The sequence below is a fragment of the Acanthaster planci genome, linkage group LG06 (assembly GCF_054643075.1).
Source record: "Acanthaster planci isolate LZ-2023a linkage group LG06, COTS_SCS, whole genome shotgun sequence".
Taxonomy (NCBI): domain Eukaryota; kingdom Metazoa; phylum Echinodermata; class Asteroidea; order Valvatida; family Acanthasteridae; genus Acanthaster; species Acanthaster planci.
In genome coordinates, this window is record NC_141782.1 from 12,585,029 (window position 1) to 12,600,530 (window position 15,502).

General features: G+C 43.8%; 1 protein-coding gene across 4 annotated transcripts in view; it reads left to right on the forward strand.

Annotated features, from left to right (window-relative positions):
- Nucleotides 1-421: 421 nt before the first annotated feature.
- Nucleotides 422-15,502, forward strand: part of LOC110974786 (uncharacterized) — a 148,598-nt gene continuing 133,517 nt past the window's right edge. For 2 of the 4 annotated variants that reach the window (XR_015425708.1, XR_015425709.1), the window contains exons 1-2: nt 422-2,917; nt 3,102-3,167. Coding sequence is in view for 2 of the 4 variants with exons in the window: in XM_087138359.1 (XP_086994485.1) it covers nt 2,856-2,917; nt 3,102-3,167 (128 nt within the window). In the remaining 2 variants the exon portion in view is untranslated. The remainder of the gene's footprint in view (nt 2,918-3,101; nt 3,168-15,502) is intronic. The other 2 variants (XM_087138359.1, XM_087138358.1) reach the window with 2 other exon arrangements.

Genomic DNA, 15,502 nt, shown 5'->3' on the forward strand with positions numbered 1-15,502 from the left:
ACAGTCGTGCATTAACAACAGGAAAAATGTTTACAGGTGGGGTATTTTATTGCTGAAAAAATGAGGTTTGTTAAAAGGGGAGACTTTCGCTTCTAGCATCTCATCAAAACTTGGATTGTAACCGGCTGTTAGCCGGGGCCTTCGCCCGATCGCCGCTCAGCACTCTGGATTTCGAGGGAAAAATAGTACTCTCGAGAAAATGAACTTTAATCTGCACTCATTGTCGACCGCTTGACAGTTCCATAGCAGTTGGAATCTCGTTAATTCTGCGAGTGAAGTGGGCGCGGGCGCGCCGCGAAGCGGGTTAATGGTTGACGCCTGTATGCATGGCCGCGGGAAGTGCCGCGATGCCAGCTCGCGGTATGAGCATGAGCCGCGGTCGTCGATTAATCTCGGGCCCATCGCCCTCTTCATCATCGCCCTCCTCATGATCATCATGCGGCTATTTGGACTAATTTCCTCCGTCAAGTCCGGAGCTGTCTCGTCTGGCTTCTTGTTTTTGTTTTGTTTTAGTGGTACTGGAAATTGATGCTCTTCGATTAAACAGGGTTTGTCGAACCTCAACACCTCGCCTATTTTCATCTATTACTCCAGTTGACTCGTACCCTACCAGGACTGATCCGTCACTATCATCCTGTCACCACTCCCTTGCACAACCGAGCTACTCCCTCTACCCTCGTGTATGAAAACCGTCACCTCAAATACCGCGACCTCCAATGTCTCCGTCCTTCCAGCGTCATCCTCTAACATCACCCGAGTCAGGTTCTCAACCATCGCCTGTTCAACCCTTCAGTTTCAACGTCTTGGCGTCATGCGGGAACGCCATTAAATCTATTTATTGTTGCTTGTTTGTTTTTAAATGAATCCCTGGTTTTCACTCCTTTTTTCCGTCTGCACCTTTATAAAGACTCTTCCTCCATCCACGTTCAGTGATCCGCTAGTTTCTTCCACCATTGCATAGAGCCACATTTGTTTAGCAAATTCGTGATTCGAAGTAGATCGAGCGGCAAAATGCGAGGGACACAGTGAGTGAATGGTATCTTCCTTTCTCTGAAACAGAGTCATAAATTGACATTCATAATACGGTGTCCTATGTAGATGTATACATGTACTACAATAGACCTTGTTCTCTGACTTCTTTCGCTGCCGAAACTGCAGAATCCACAAGCATTTAAGTTGCAAAGGAGAGCAGTAAAGGAAAGGAACACGGAGTGTCTTGAATTGTCGACACTTTTCCACCTTTCTTTCAAACCCCAATCGTGACCAAACCGAAATGAACAAGATAAAAAGACTGGAAAAACGGAATGGCTTGACTCCTTTGGACCTTCAGGAAACAAATCTTCCTTTGAGGACAAGTAGATACGACCCTCCACCTCCACCTGAAGGGTTCAAATGTTGATTTCCTTAGGCTCTTCAAATTCAAACCTATATATCCATCTCCCCCCCCTCTGAAATTCCCTTCTGTCTTTCCATGATATGGCGATTCCGCGTGCTGATATCAAGTACATTACTCAGTGTGTGTGTGTGTGTGCACTTGAACTTCAGGCAGACCATCCAATTCTCTATCAACCAGCGCAGAATTTATGGACCTCCTGCTCTGCCCCCTCCCCCCGTCTAACTGATGTGCAGTGGGGATTTATACAACACTCGAGATTTAATAAAAACCCACTCGTCAGAAATGATACACCGTCTTGATAGAGGGGGAGATTTTCCATCGCGGCCCCAGGCCCCATCCACATTCAGTCGCAGTCTCGAGTCCGTTATTGGCCAAAACTCAATTGGCAGTTTAATTGGCCATCAGCCGGCCGACGAGTGCCCGGCCCAGGTCCTGCTACTTGTCTGCTCAGCCATAGTTCCGTTGCCGGGGCGGTTTGTGGATGGTGAAAATGCCGTTGTCGGTGCCGTTGTACGGTGGTGCACTGTTGGAATGACGGCACTCGCCATATTTTTGTTACTGATTTCTGGTTTTTGTGTGGTGGATTAGTTGGACTATTGGTCCGAACAAAAAGATTTCTCACTCAGATATGGCCATTGATAATAGTCCAATTTCGTTTGGCTCAGTAAGTTTTGTCTAAAAGTTATGATGAGCGTGGTTGCGCAGAGCGAACCACAAACGTGAATGCTCTGCCCAAATCGGCAAGTGGCCCTTTCACGCGATAACTTCTTGTGGTCAAGCTCCCATATGAGATTTCGTCACGACTTGGCTATGATACTGATATCAGTGGAATTGATTTTCGTTCCATCCAACTTGCTAGAGTAAAAAAAAAGTCGACGGTTGTGTAAAGAATGACTACTTGGAAGTGTCACGGGCTGATATATGTAGGCCTACATGCACCAATCTGAACGGAACAGCCCAATTGCTTTTGCGGTTTCTTCATCTTTTATTATCCATTAATGTGTACATGATCTGTTGCACGTCTTCCACCTCCATGTGTTCGTCTGTGTTCGTTTGTTTGTCTGTCGTGTAGGTGCTTTGTTTGACAGGTTTGTCTTAGATCGTCTTGAGGATGCTCCAACTTTACCGATATAGGCCTATCTTATTACGGTTGAAGCTCGGCTCACATCCACGGGACCCCTGTGGTTGTAAGGCAATGTTTGTTTACCCGTCTGTCTACCATGCACCAGCCTGCCTGTGTCTTTCATCTCGTGACCTTGGCGAAGTTCCAGGGGGGGGGGTGAGAAGCGCTCATATCAAGACCACATGATTGGGTTTAGGTTGGTCGGCACTTCATTCGGCAAAAGTCCTCTCCCCCACTTGCCGGATAGGGTTTCGTCTTAACGATGTCGCGGCCTCCTCTTATAGCAAAGTTTGTTATCTTTCCTGGTCGACACTGGGACATTAGCCGTCTTCTGTAATGAAGAGCGACTGCCTTGCGGTTGTTGATGGCGATGAGAGAACTATTGTAGGGTTTGGAGGGTAAGAGGCCATGTCCGCATAGGATATTTCGTGGCTACGGCTTCATTTTCCCCCTTTTATTTCCCACAGTAAATGGCAATAGTCGTAAACAACGGTGCCTGTGTCGGACAAGGCGCAGGTTGTGAACATTCCAAGTCTGCATGTATAAATTTGTGCTTAAATGAGCTTCAATTTCCCTCTGTAGGAGCACTAGCAGGAACGATCGTCATACGAGAGACTCAAAAATTGCTGATGACGTCACCATGTGTAGGTAAGTATACTTTCTGCTTTAGATCGTTCCCAATGACGTTATACATTTCCCGACTTCTTCGATCTTTCATGGTTGGGCGTAACCGAAGTATTGTTGTCTGGGACGGCTGCACGGCTTCTCACCGTGGAGCTGACGGGAAGATAAGCCAGTTTGCCTGATCTCTCTAACTCAGCCTGGCATCCAGCTGGCATAATAGCATTGACGAATGGCGAAAATTGTTAGGTAGACCCTAGGAAGGAAAAACTTCCTCCAATGGGAAGAGTACCTTGCATCTGTTTGAACCTCACTTGAACAAAACTGTGTTGTCGTTGTGAGCCTTGTGAAACAGGCACGCGAAATAATAAAGTAACGTAGTCGGCACCACATCGGAGCTATCTGTCGCAGAGAATTGTTTAGTGGTCCCCATTCAAGTTGGTTATGTCAAACTTCGAGTTGTTTGACGAGATTTGACCCTAGGTTAATTATGTACAGCAACACTGGTGAAAAAAAAACAAGCGTGGTTTTGGAAAATGTAAATCCCGTTTTAATTGACCGCCCAGTATAATCACTTGAAGCTTCGTACTGCTAGTACAGTTGACAGCCATGTAGCCTAATTATAATCCTAGAGGCTAGACAGTAAATCACAGAAGGGACCAATTACTGCAGTTATTGCCCAGAACTTTTCTCACCACCTGTCAGAGATGGCGCTGGCCCAGTCTCATTCCCATCATGTAGGACCCACCCTGATCGAAGCCAGCGTGTATTGAATCATCCCGTCTTGCAGTCGGTCACAATCTGTGCCGATTGATTACGCGCGAACAGCGGAAACAGTCCAACCGTTGGCGTGATGAGCGATAGACTGGCACCCCTGCCTCTATCGCCTTAACAGCCCCCCCATTCACACCCATACCCACCGTTTAACGCCATATTGTTATTGCATATCTGCGTTCCAGATTCATCGGTCAAGGTTATGGTAGTTAGTGCCTTCACAGTAACCTCTGTACTGTGCGCAGGCATTATCATTGCAAGTCAGTACTGTAAGTGGCAGCAGCGTACGAGAAGAGGCTTATGGGTAACTTATCACAGAGACTCCGTTTTTCAATTGTTCTGCTGATGAAGCACATGGTATTAAACTTCTTTTTTTCGTACTGTGGTGCTGCTGAGACATTCCACACTTTGGAAGATCCAGGAATCGAACTTATATTTAGATAAAGCTTTATAAAGGTTCTTTTCCTTCAGCTTTGAATGTAAGTTTTGAAATGCTGTTTCATTTTTTGAAATGAAAGATGCTGCCCTCGTCGTCTCTCCCATATTCTAGTCGCACCTCGAAAATGTAGACTGTAATCCTCAGTGTCCATCGAGTGCCCCCTCCATACGGTCATCCCCGCCCACACATCGCAGCGCCCCGAGCTGGGTCCTAACTCTGTGGATGAGAGGGGGGACATTGCACTCTCAGCGCCAATTCTGAAGGGGCTTGAAACCATGGAGTGTCAGCTATACAACTCGACCTGGTTTCCCATCAGTCGTATTTACAAGGCCCGCGTCTAATGAGGAGTGGCACCAAGTTTCCTGGTGCCCATCCTCTTCTCCTCCGACGGCTCCATGGATTCTGCGTTGCTGATCCCTGGCTCCGTGAGTCCTGGCCGCCTTGGCTGTAAAGTTATTTTTTTTAACTATCACTGAAAATGGCGTCAGCATTACCGAAGCTTTGTCTTATTACACGTGTTGTGTAATCTTTCAGTGCGGAAAAGTGTTAATGGCCGATTACCTGGTGATCCAAAAAGGTTAGCTATCGTGGAGAGGCAGAGCTGGCACGATCAAGGTTTCGATGGAGCCGTGGATGGGAGGCCGAGGGGTGATAGTGACGACGGCAGAAGCCTCGGTAGATTTTCTTGACGGCCTATGCTGAGCTAGCCACGAGGCGCATGCACATGGGACAAGATTTGAGATTATGACCTTCTACCCTGTTTAATACTAACCACGGGGTGTGACATAGATTCATCTATAGATCAGCGTTAAGAGATAGGACGAGGCACACCCTCCCCACTCGAGGCGTTGTGCTCGCTCAGATATTAGCAAAGGCCACGGGAGCTGTGTCCTATTTGAAATTGGGGGCAAAGTGAGCGGATACCCTTCAGAAAATGTAACCCAAATGTTACCCGCCTCTTGCAACTGGACTGAAACTTGGAGAGCACTTCTAAGCAAAACACGTTTTCTCTGATTTTTCTCTGTTCAAATAAATATGGAAGCATCCAAATCGAATTCAGAGTCATTTGTCTTCAGAGCTCAACTATAACAAGCTAAACAGGGCTTTTTTCTGTTCATGCCAAGATGTGAATTCTGAATGTAGGTTGCGCCATTCTTAGAAAACAGAGAAAACGAGGGGAACCCTCGCCCTGTGTTCGTAGTGGATAACAGACCCTTGTGCATGCCAAACAATGGCTACATGAACCATCTAGGCTACATTAGTTTGAGCTGGGCCAGTAGCTAATCTGCCGAATCCTTGTACTGCTTTTCTATTTACAGGTCAAGGGTCACGAGTATCCCCGAAAGACTCTTGTTATTTTTTTCCCGTTTCCACTTATTGGAAAAACTGCTGTGGATATTTCATGTTGACTGGTAGTGATCAGTAGTAGAGATATTTTGATGGTCAAATGCTTGGTTATGAAAATACATGTTGTCTTAATATCAGCGGAGACAGTTTGGAGCCATGTTTCATTAAAAAAAACATGATTAGGCTTTGGCCAAATGTTATATCATAACTGCTTTTTGTTTCAGGAATGGTATAATGGATTTCAATTCAATCGACATAAAAAATATGCGCATTATACAATTACATGTACCAATAATTGAAATAAAACTGTCCGAGAAAACACTGCATTTTTTCCGACCAGTCGAAGTTTTTTCAAAGATACCTTCTTGTGGTTCTGTGTATATTTACGCGTTCGGAAAAGTGACAAACAACCGACTTAGCCATTGAACAGAACAACAGACTATTGACATCGCCTATCGATATATCTTTCAGCCACTGAAGAAAAAGCATAATTGAATGGACATAACAAAATCGAGACCGTCCTTATTATTCCGCGCTAGTCGTTTCCGGATATCATTCGGCGGGTAAAGGAATGTCGACTCCATTGTGTCGAGTCCCAGGAATCGATATTGGATTAATTCGATCAATGTCGTTCCATGCGGGTTTTTTTTGTTTTGTTTTTTTTTTTTTGCATGTAGGTCGGTGTATCAAAAAATTGGACTACAGAAAACAAACGGTGAGTCGGGCAGGGTTCCCAAATTGTGATTTAAAAAAAAACCAGTCGTGGTCATATCTAAAGGAAGAAAAGAGCCCAGCAGAAAAATGTCTTTGTTGAAGGGGTTTGAGTCGTTACCAGACCCGGTGCAGCGCCAGCCATCTGGTACTGAAGAAAAACGGACAAATTAAATTTGCATTGCGACTATGGTTTCTCCACAGAAGTAAAACAAGAACCCACTGGCCAAAACGTGTGCCTGGATCATTTGTTGAGCTATGTTGTCTTGCTCTGTGGTGTCTTGGGTTGAGACAGACACCCACGGCGGCTTTCAAGCGAACCCATCAGAGGCTACAGAATTCCTCGGCTTGTCTCTACTGCCTTTTTGTGTATGCTTTCCAAAATGAACCCACTTTATACGTGTTGGAAAAATTAGGTACCGAACGAAGAAAATCATATCCTCGGAGGATGCTTCCAAGGACCAAATAAAATCTTTGCAAAACATGTATCAAGATGTTTAGCTTTTTAAATTCCATGAGTCCCTGTGATTCCCGATCAATCTCAATCAAAATTGAATTTAAATATAACAATAACTCGCATTTATTAAACTGCTATAATTAATTAAAGATTGAATTTATATAAGATGTAAAAAAGCATCGTTGAATCGGTGCAGTGTATCATACATAAAAAAGACTGATGAGATTATTTTCTGCGTCTTCCTAGTATCCTATCTGTTTTGAATTTTGACCTGTGCATAGTTAGTGTACGACGCTATGTCCAATACTAGGAGCTCCCCACACGAAAGATTGACTCCAGTCTTCACGAATTATTTGTATTAGCATTCACCCCCGATAATTCAATAACTCAATTTTGATGCCTTTGATTTCAATACTAGTACTGTGCACCATAACCAGCATAATTTTTAATTTTATTTAATTTTCGTAATAATCATTTTGGTTTTCTATTGCTAAGTGAACTAAACAACGCATCTTCTGACGGCCAAGCATGTAGCGATATGTATTAGCGGATTGGAATGTGGCTATTGAGCGGATTAGCTAGCCCCGACACGTGCTAACATAGCCGGCTTTGTCATCCGTTTCAGCCACAACCCAAAACAGATCGAAGATGGGTCAATCGGCTCAGGCATTATAAGGGGGAGCGTTTAGCTCGAAGGCTAACCGTCCGCGTTCTGTTAATGGGCCTCGGCGTATACGCGTAAGAAACGCTCGCGCCGACCAGCTGCTATGCGGTTGTTTGTTTGTTCCTTTCTTGGTTTGTTGGGGTGTTGGGGTGTTTGTTTCTTGGTTTCTTGGGTTGTTTGTTTCTTGGTTTGTCGTCGTTGTTGTCGTTCGTAATCGAGGCCAGCTGGAGATTCTTGGTATACGCACTCGTGCATGAAGCCTGTATACAGCTCAGCACAGAAAGAAATGCTCGGTTTGTTGATATCAGAAAGTGTGCTGGTATTAGGAGGTTCCTCTTCGTACAAGTTGATCGAGCATCTCGCCGAATGGATTATTAACGTGCAGCCCAGTGTCTTTGGAGTACGTGTGTCCTGTCCCTATACAAGGTTGCAGTTACAAGACAACGCACACAGTGCAAATTTGTTTAGACAAATAAATGTCGCAGATTGGGCCTGCTTTATATAAAGCTTACAGCTTGATCCCATTTCATTCGCCACATGTTAGTTTCGTGATTTCCTTTCTTTCCTTTACATTGATGACTGTTTGTGTAAAGCGCTCTTCTCTCTGTCTGTAGTTTGTTTGATGTTCATTTTTCTAGCTTCAGTTCAAAAGATGAATCCAAGTTGACCACTGTTCGTCCGGAAATTTGTGAATTATTCACCTTGTAAACACGGTTCAATCCATATCTTGATGTTAACGATGAATGTAACCCTATCAGACGTGCTTCAATATTTCATGTATCGATGGAATGCCGTGTACTGAAGATCCTCTCAACGGATAACACATTAATATTTCACAACTACACGACTTCAATTATTGGGGTCAAACGACTGGCCAATGGAGCTGACATGAATGTTTGATTCGATACAAGTATGACAGTTCTACACCTTGATTTTGCAAATGTCATGACGCGGAAACAGGTAGACTTGAAAGTGATGGCATTGCTTCAGTTGGAAAGAAGGGATCACAGTAACCGACCTTTCCTCGGGATCGTGCTAAGAATAACATGAAAAATTCTGTCGCAAACTCGCAAGTAACTCTCATTGATGAGCCTCAACAGAAGTAGCTAAAATTATGTATATATACTACCCCAAAAAGTTAAGGACCACTCTTTTTCTATAACTTGTGATTTTTCACAAGCAATGAGTAGGGTCTAGTTTTTGGGTTTTTTTGTCTAGATGGTGCTCTCATTGGAATAAAAAAATGTTTAAAATGTTTTAAAACATCAAATGCACAATTTCTCAAAATGGGCAGTTTCAGGGAAAAGTCAAATGACAAAATGAAAGTGGTCCTTAATTTTTTTGAGTAGTATAGGCCCCTATAGGCCTATATATCATCAATCTGCTTCAGATTTCCGACCGTGCCTCGCCTTCATATGTCAAGCTGCGTCCGAACCGTGTGTATCTTTGCCACGGCTTTCGCAATTTGCGTGCCACTGTGTAATGCTATTTAACACAACGATGCCCGTTGCAGACACGCCCTGACATCCAAGATGGCGGACCAAACCAGCTTTAAAAAAAAATGTACATGGCATGTTGTAAACGAAACAATAGAATGTAGTTTGTTCCTTTCTTTTTGCAGTTATTTGGCCAGAAGAACCTAGGAGTGTGTGATCTCAGCACAAAAAGTTAGTCCTTCGCGTTGACGTTATACGGAAATTCCATTTTAAGCGTCTCATAAAAAGACATGACCTGCCGACTAAATGAAGAGTGCACCTGTTCTTGAAAACTATCTCCATTTTCCGTATTCTGACTTCAAGATATGGTTACTACATAGAGTTTGTTGTAGTTAATTGCTAAAATTGGGTCTGTTAATCCGAAGTTAATTAATCTGAGTGCACTAAAGACGAAATACCCATAAAATCGAGTTGAATAATGTACGCGATAAGCATGACAAAGAGGCAATTTCCGCTTCACAAGAAACGTAAGTTTTAATAGTTTTTAATAGGTGAAAGAAGGATTAGTGACTTATTGATTGTCTTAAAATGCAGGCTTCTGAAAAAATCTATAACTAACTCACGATATGATTCATTAAGAGGCAAGTGGTGAGTAATTTTACTTTATTTGGGCGATTTTATTGAACGGCGCTAAGCCAAGCCACGTGTTGCACCTGCGCCTGTGAGATGTACGAACGCGGTACATACGGGGGACTCCTCCAAAATCCGCCTTAGCCCGACCGGGATGCGGCGCACTCCAGCCCAACCGTGGAAGATCGATGAAAGACGGGTGACAAGCTAGAAACTGTCTCCGGCTCCAACGTCTTTCCGTATCCCCTTTTCCTGCATACTCAGAGAAAAGGGGGAGACAGGGTTACAAAAGAGGAGGGTTTAATTCGGTGAGTAATAAACACGGTGGGATCCATCTCGTCTTTATCTGAGCGGAATAATTCAAGATTTGAAGGACAAATAGTCGGAATTCGTTAAGTGGGGGAGATGACACAGCGGCGCTTTTTTTCCCAGCACCAAGATAGGCCAGCGCGTCCCCGTCGTTTTTGTTTCCCCCGGTGTCGATGAGTTGTGTCCGACACAACTCTAGATGAAAAGGCTAAGACGCCAAAGTGAGTCTTGACATAAATTTGAGGCTTATCTCCGGAAATTTCTAATCCAGCGGACAGCCGGTTAACAATGGTGGGAGCAAAGTGGGGGTACTGCCCGATTAGCTTCGACTGACAACTCGGTCCGGGATCTTTTTTCTTTCTTTCTTTCTGGTATTTTACGACCGGGACAATGGAATCAAAAGTTGTTTTGGTCGCTAACGGAGTGAGATGTTTTTTACTTATCCAACAGTTGGTACCTCTGTCAGATTGAATGGAATTTTTATGTCGCGGTGACAATGAGGATCCGATTTACACCCCCTCCATTTCTTTTCTGTGCAAATGTGGCAAAAAGTGCCCGAAGGATTTTTATTCGATTAAACTCAACCCGAATGTGCAAATCTGTTTTCGAAGTTTGCGTCTGGGGAAGACGATGGTTGTTTTCGTCTTCGGTGTTAACCTTCAGCTGCAACACCCTAATCTCTTTTTTTTCTGTTATTGAAATAATGAATGAAAAAGTCTGAAAGCCTTTGGTGCTTTCGTGACCAATTAATCATGTCAGGTGTTCTAGAAAATATTACCTCCCAGTGACGTATCCAGCGGGGACGGGGCAAGTCGCCCCCGACACGTTGCCTTTGTTTTTCAAAAAAATACATGCACCAGCTATCTATAAATGGTACCACCACGTTTGGGAATTCTTTACAGAGGAAGATCGCCAGGACCCATACCTGGATAATTATACGTCACTTAAATGTCCACATGGACTTACCGACAAACTCACCTGCTGCAAGCTTTGCCAAAATCGGTATCTACGCCGACATTAACTGTCTGTCCGGAAAAGGGACTTGGTTCGTGCTCGTTAAGTTCAAAGATACTCACCTCCGTTTCTCCCAGCTCCTTGTAGTTATAGGGTATATTTGGGATGCCATCTTAATTGCTAACTCGTGTAAACTTTAAATGGATTTCCAGCTGGCGAATACTGACGTATGGAAAGCTACTACCCCCCCCCCGAAAAAGTCATGATGAATTTGACATCCGATGACATCAGTCTCCACTTGTAAAGTCTTCAAAGCCGATAGATGCTCATTTCATTTTGCATTAATCATACTTAGTCAAAATGTCTCATATCTGTCACCGCGCGGTAAAAACATGTATAAAATGGGAGAGGCCAACCTTTGTGCATTTCTCCTCATGCCTCTGAGGTATATGGATTTGACGGCATTTTAGTGCCGGGTGTGCTTGCATGCATATTCATGACTTTGTGTAATGTGTGACATCATACTTGGAGGAGACCTTGTCTTTCCTTTGTTTTGGGATTCGTTCCTGTCTCGGGCCGCATGAGAATAGATCCATGGCTGAAATTTTCTCAAAGATATTGTAGGTGAGCTAAGCTGAGGTACATGCCCATATTTGATAGGTAAAGTGTAGTAAATTTTGATTGTTCAAAAGTGCTTTAAAAAGTCTTTCAAACAGTAGTCCTACATTTAAGGGGTTGGAAGTTGCTTAAAATCATACTTCCAACTAAATTGATAATCTCCTGGGCCTTTTAAAGTCGATCGTTTTCATGAACTTCTTTGGGGATACCGAAACTTACATTCCGAACAGTTCTCGTAATAGAGTGTATATAGGACATGTAGCGGCCTCGTTCAGTTGCTTTTGAAATTTGGATGAGTAACAAACTCAGGAAAAGTCCATTCTGTTATATATCATCAATTTCTGCAACCTTGTAACTATGAAATGCAAAACTCAGACATTAGAGGCTGGCTTTTGAAGGGAGCTAAACAGAGTTTGTTCAGAGCAGCCATTTACCTGGGTCAACGTCCAAGCGATCACCAAATCTACTTTCCCTCTTCAAAAGGTGAGAGTTAAAATCTCGTCCATGGCCAGCCTGGAGCACAATTTTTTTGTCACGAAATTTGTTTTCTTTCGGCATTGTGCCATTGTGCCTGTAACTGGAGCTTTCTTTTTGCCGTGTTCTGGACTACTTGGCCCGGGTAACAGTTTGAGGGAGAGACAGACAGAGAGGTCGTTGGCAACATGGCCCCGTTTGGGGAGTAATTCGACATGCATGTACCCCACGGGTTATGACGGCCGTGTTTTTGAAAGAAACACACCGCATTGTGCCAACGAAACTCGGGCAACCATAAAGCCTTTTTTTCTTCCCTCCTTTTGACACAACCCCACGGAAAGTTTTGGGGGTAACACACTAACAATCGGGAAACAAATAGAAGTGGTTCTAAAAGGCGAATGCGAGACGAAGGGGAATATATAGACCGCCGTGAACTTTCTGGCGATTTTTATGTTCGGCGAAGCTGCGGTTTTGTCTCTTTTGTCCTCTTGCGTCTATCGCCGAAAAAAAAAATGACGAGGTGGCTCGCGGGTCGATGCCACAAAAGTGTTTGCTGGGATTTCGATAGGGAGTGTTAGGGCCGGGTTGTGTGGCTGAAAAAAAGGTACGAGTTGCTCGGGGACATGGAAAAAACAACTTTACTGAAGGCCTACAAGTAGAAAATTGTTAAGCACATTCAGAAAGAACTTCTCCGTTTATCACAAAATGTATCGGGGAAGAAAGAAAAATGGACTCGTCGATCTATCAGCCGCGACCATTAACTTACATGTTCTCTAGCATGTTACAACTACCTTGAACACAAAGAGCGCCATTGTTCGCAATGTGGGAAAAGATCTGAACCAGTAAGAAGTAGAAAGTTCACTCTACAAGTGCCATGGGGATGACACAGTTCCACGTCGGCGAACATATATCATTTCCTACCCTTGTCAGTAGCATGCATTATCATGTAGGCAGATAGGTTCCTCTTACGGAGAACATGAATCATTGTGTACCTGTTGTCAGTATTCATTCTCGTTTCAACTCGGCCAACTTACACAGCTTTGTTTTCGTAATTCATTTGAACCTAGCCTGGTGCTGGTGTTGGTTTTAATGCAGTGCAGAGTTTTTCATTTGCAAACTCAAAACTGTCCGCGTCAGAAAGCTAGACAGTGAGACTTCACATCATCGGAGACAACGAACCATTTGTCACCACCTTCGATCAACAAGAGATTTCACGAACTCCCCGCGGCATTTTGTTCCGAAGGACGTGCACCCATAAATTTTGTTTGACACCGGAATTCTTCACGAACAATTGCAGTTTTTTTCTTTGCTTATCCAAAATCACCTACTCTGTTCAAAATATTGCTTTAAATTTGAGGAAATCATACCCATAATGGACAGTTTGGAGTGGGATCTGTTTATTTTACAGATCGGTAATTGCTTGTTCGACTGACCATGCTTCGCAAAACACTCCTGTGTAGGCACACCCTTTTAGAAAATTAATTACTTTGCGAAGACCGCCCATGCGAAACGGACACCGGTGTATGTGTGACGATTTTGAGGGGAATACACCCTAATATCAATAACGAGGAAACTGTTGACACCAGTGTATCCTTGCCGACTATTGTGCTCCCACAGCAGTGCCCAGAAAGGAGTAGGCCCATATGGAGCCTCGCGACCCTGTCACCGCATACCGGTACTTTTGACGTGTTTAGCCCAGGCTGTCTTCTCTGTCTCAAAGGGGTCCGTCAAAACGGCTATTGTGGGGGTCCATTGCCCGGAAAACGAATGCCTGATGTCAAGAGAGATATATTTCATCATCAAAACTAGCGTTTTATCCTATTGAATCTCCCGTAATTTGTTCACAAACACTTCAGCGAGAAAACCTGCCTCTATCGTTTGATTGCATCAAAGATGAGGTCAAGAGTGGGAGGAGCTTGAGAGGCATACGCCCCCTGATATTAATTCGCCAAGTATCACGCGCGCATCATAGTGATGGGGACTATCATGTAAAAAAAAATATGTATTTATTGCTCAACGGCAATATACAAACAACTACTCAACTAAGTAATGGCAGATGATGCAGTGGGAAAAAAATCCGGTGCAAGAACGCAACGACAGTCGAGCTTAATGTACATGTATATCGCGCTGAACTCCAGTATTACATTTTCTACTTCTTCAGCTCGACTACATGAACTCTTGCACTGTTTGCTACAAGTGTGAATTTTCAAAGTTAAATGTGATATTGTAGTTATATTGTGTGTGGACTATGTTGATTAAAAGTGGGGAATATTGTATAAGCCGTTAATAAGCTTCATTTGTGCCGCCAAAATGTTCGCGACATCATTGCAACGAGGTAGCATGACACTTTCTCGACGTTTTGTCAGCAGGTTGCAGATGTTTTGAATAAAGAGCAAATCTGTTCTTTTTTTTCTTAATCACCGGCTGCAATTGAAAGCTAAGAAAACCGTTTGGGATCTCAACCAGCTGCCATTCATCACCGCCCTGCAAGCTGGGCCATTGTGCATTTTTTCCAGAGGGAAGTTCAACAAATTCGCGAACACTGCCCGGCCTGTTTTTTTTTTTTTTTTTTTTTACCCATCCCGGTCTGGCCGACTTGTAATCCGTAACCGCTCATACAAGTTGTAAGATGGCGCTTGATTGTGAAGGGGGGGGGTTGTTCAATGAAAGAAAAAGAATCATGTACGAATAGTGATCCAAGATTTTGTACTTGTTTGTTGGGAGGGGGGCGAAAAAGGGGTTTGGAGCCATCGGCAAGGATCAAAGTGCACTAAGCGAAGAAAAGACCGACCCTGTCCCAACATAATGACTGCTGCTAGAGGCCGCAGTGGAAGAAAAATGGCTACTGTGACAGGTAACAGAAATCCGGCTTGACGGATTGGATCTGTAATTTCTTGTCCCTTTTCTGGTCCCTTTTTTGTTTGAATAAGAGGCCATTTTGTATCCCCTCGTGGCATTGACGGGAGATAAGCTCATACGGGCCGGCTGGTTTAGAGACCAGTACAGATTTCTTTCTCCTTCTCTGTACCACTCTGTTGAGGTAACTTTCGGTCACCGGGTCTTGGGTGGTTAACCTGGTGTGTGCGGGAATTGAAACCCCGGCAAATTCAGGTCGAAAGGAACTGCAGTAACTATACGAATACAATTAGGACGTGCCTTTTGACCAGAAATGCTGGTGACCATTATCATTGCAGTATATATACCCTTCTCATATTAATTAACTATTTATGTTTGTGACCAAAATTTACAAACTAGGCCTACATTGTACCGCCCATAGTTGGTGTCAGATTTTGTGCATTTTCCCCCATTGCTGCAAAGGGAGTAACAGGCCCATGTAGTTGGCCTATTTGAAAAATGTAGTTGTAGCGTTTATTATTTAGTGCTAAGAGATTTTCGTACTCTCTGGAAATTATTCCTTTTTTGTACTCAAAACGAGCCAGAATGTTACCCTTCGCTATCAGACCAAAATACGACTGAGGCGAAGAAAGACCAGACTCGACATACGGGCTCATATGTGGCCTAAATTGAGTTGCCATTGTCACATTGGCG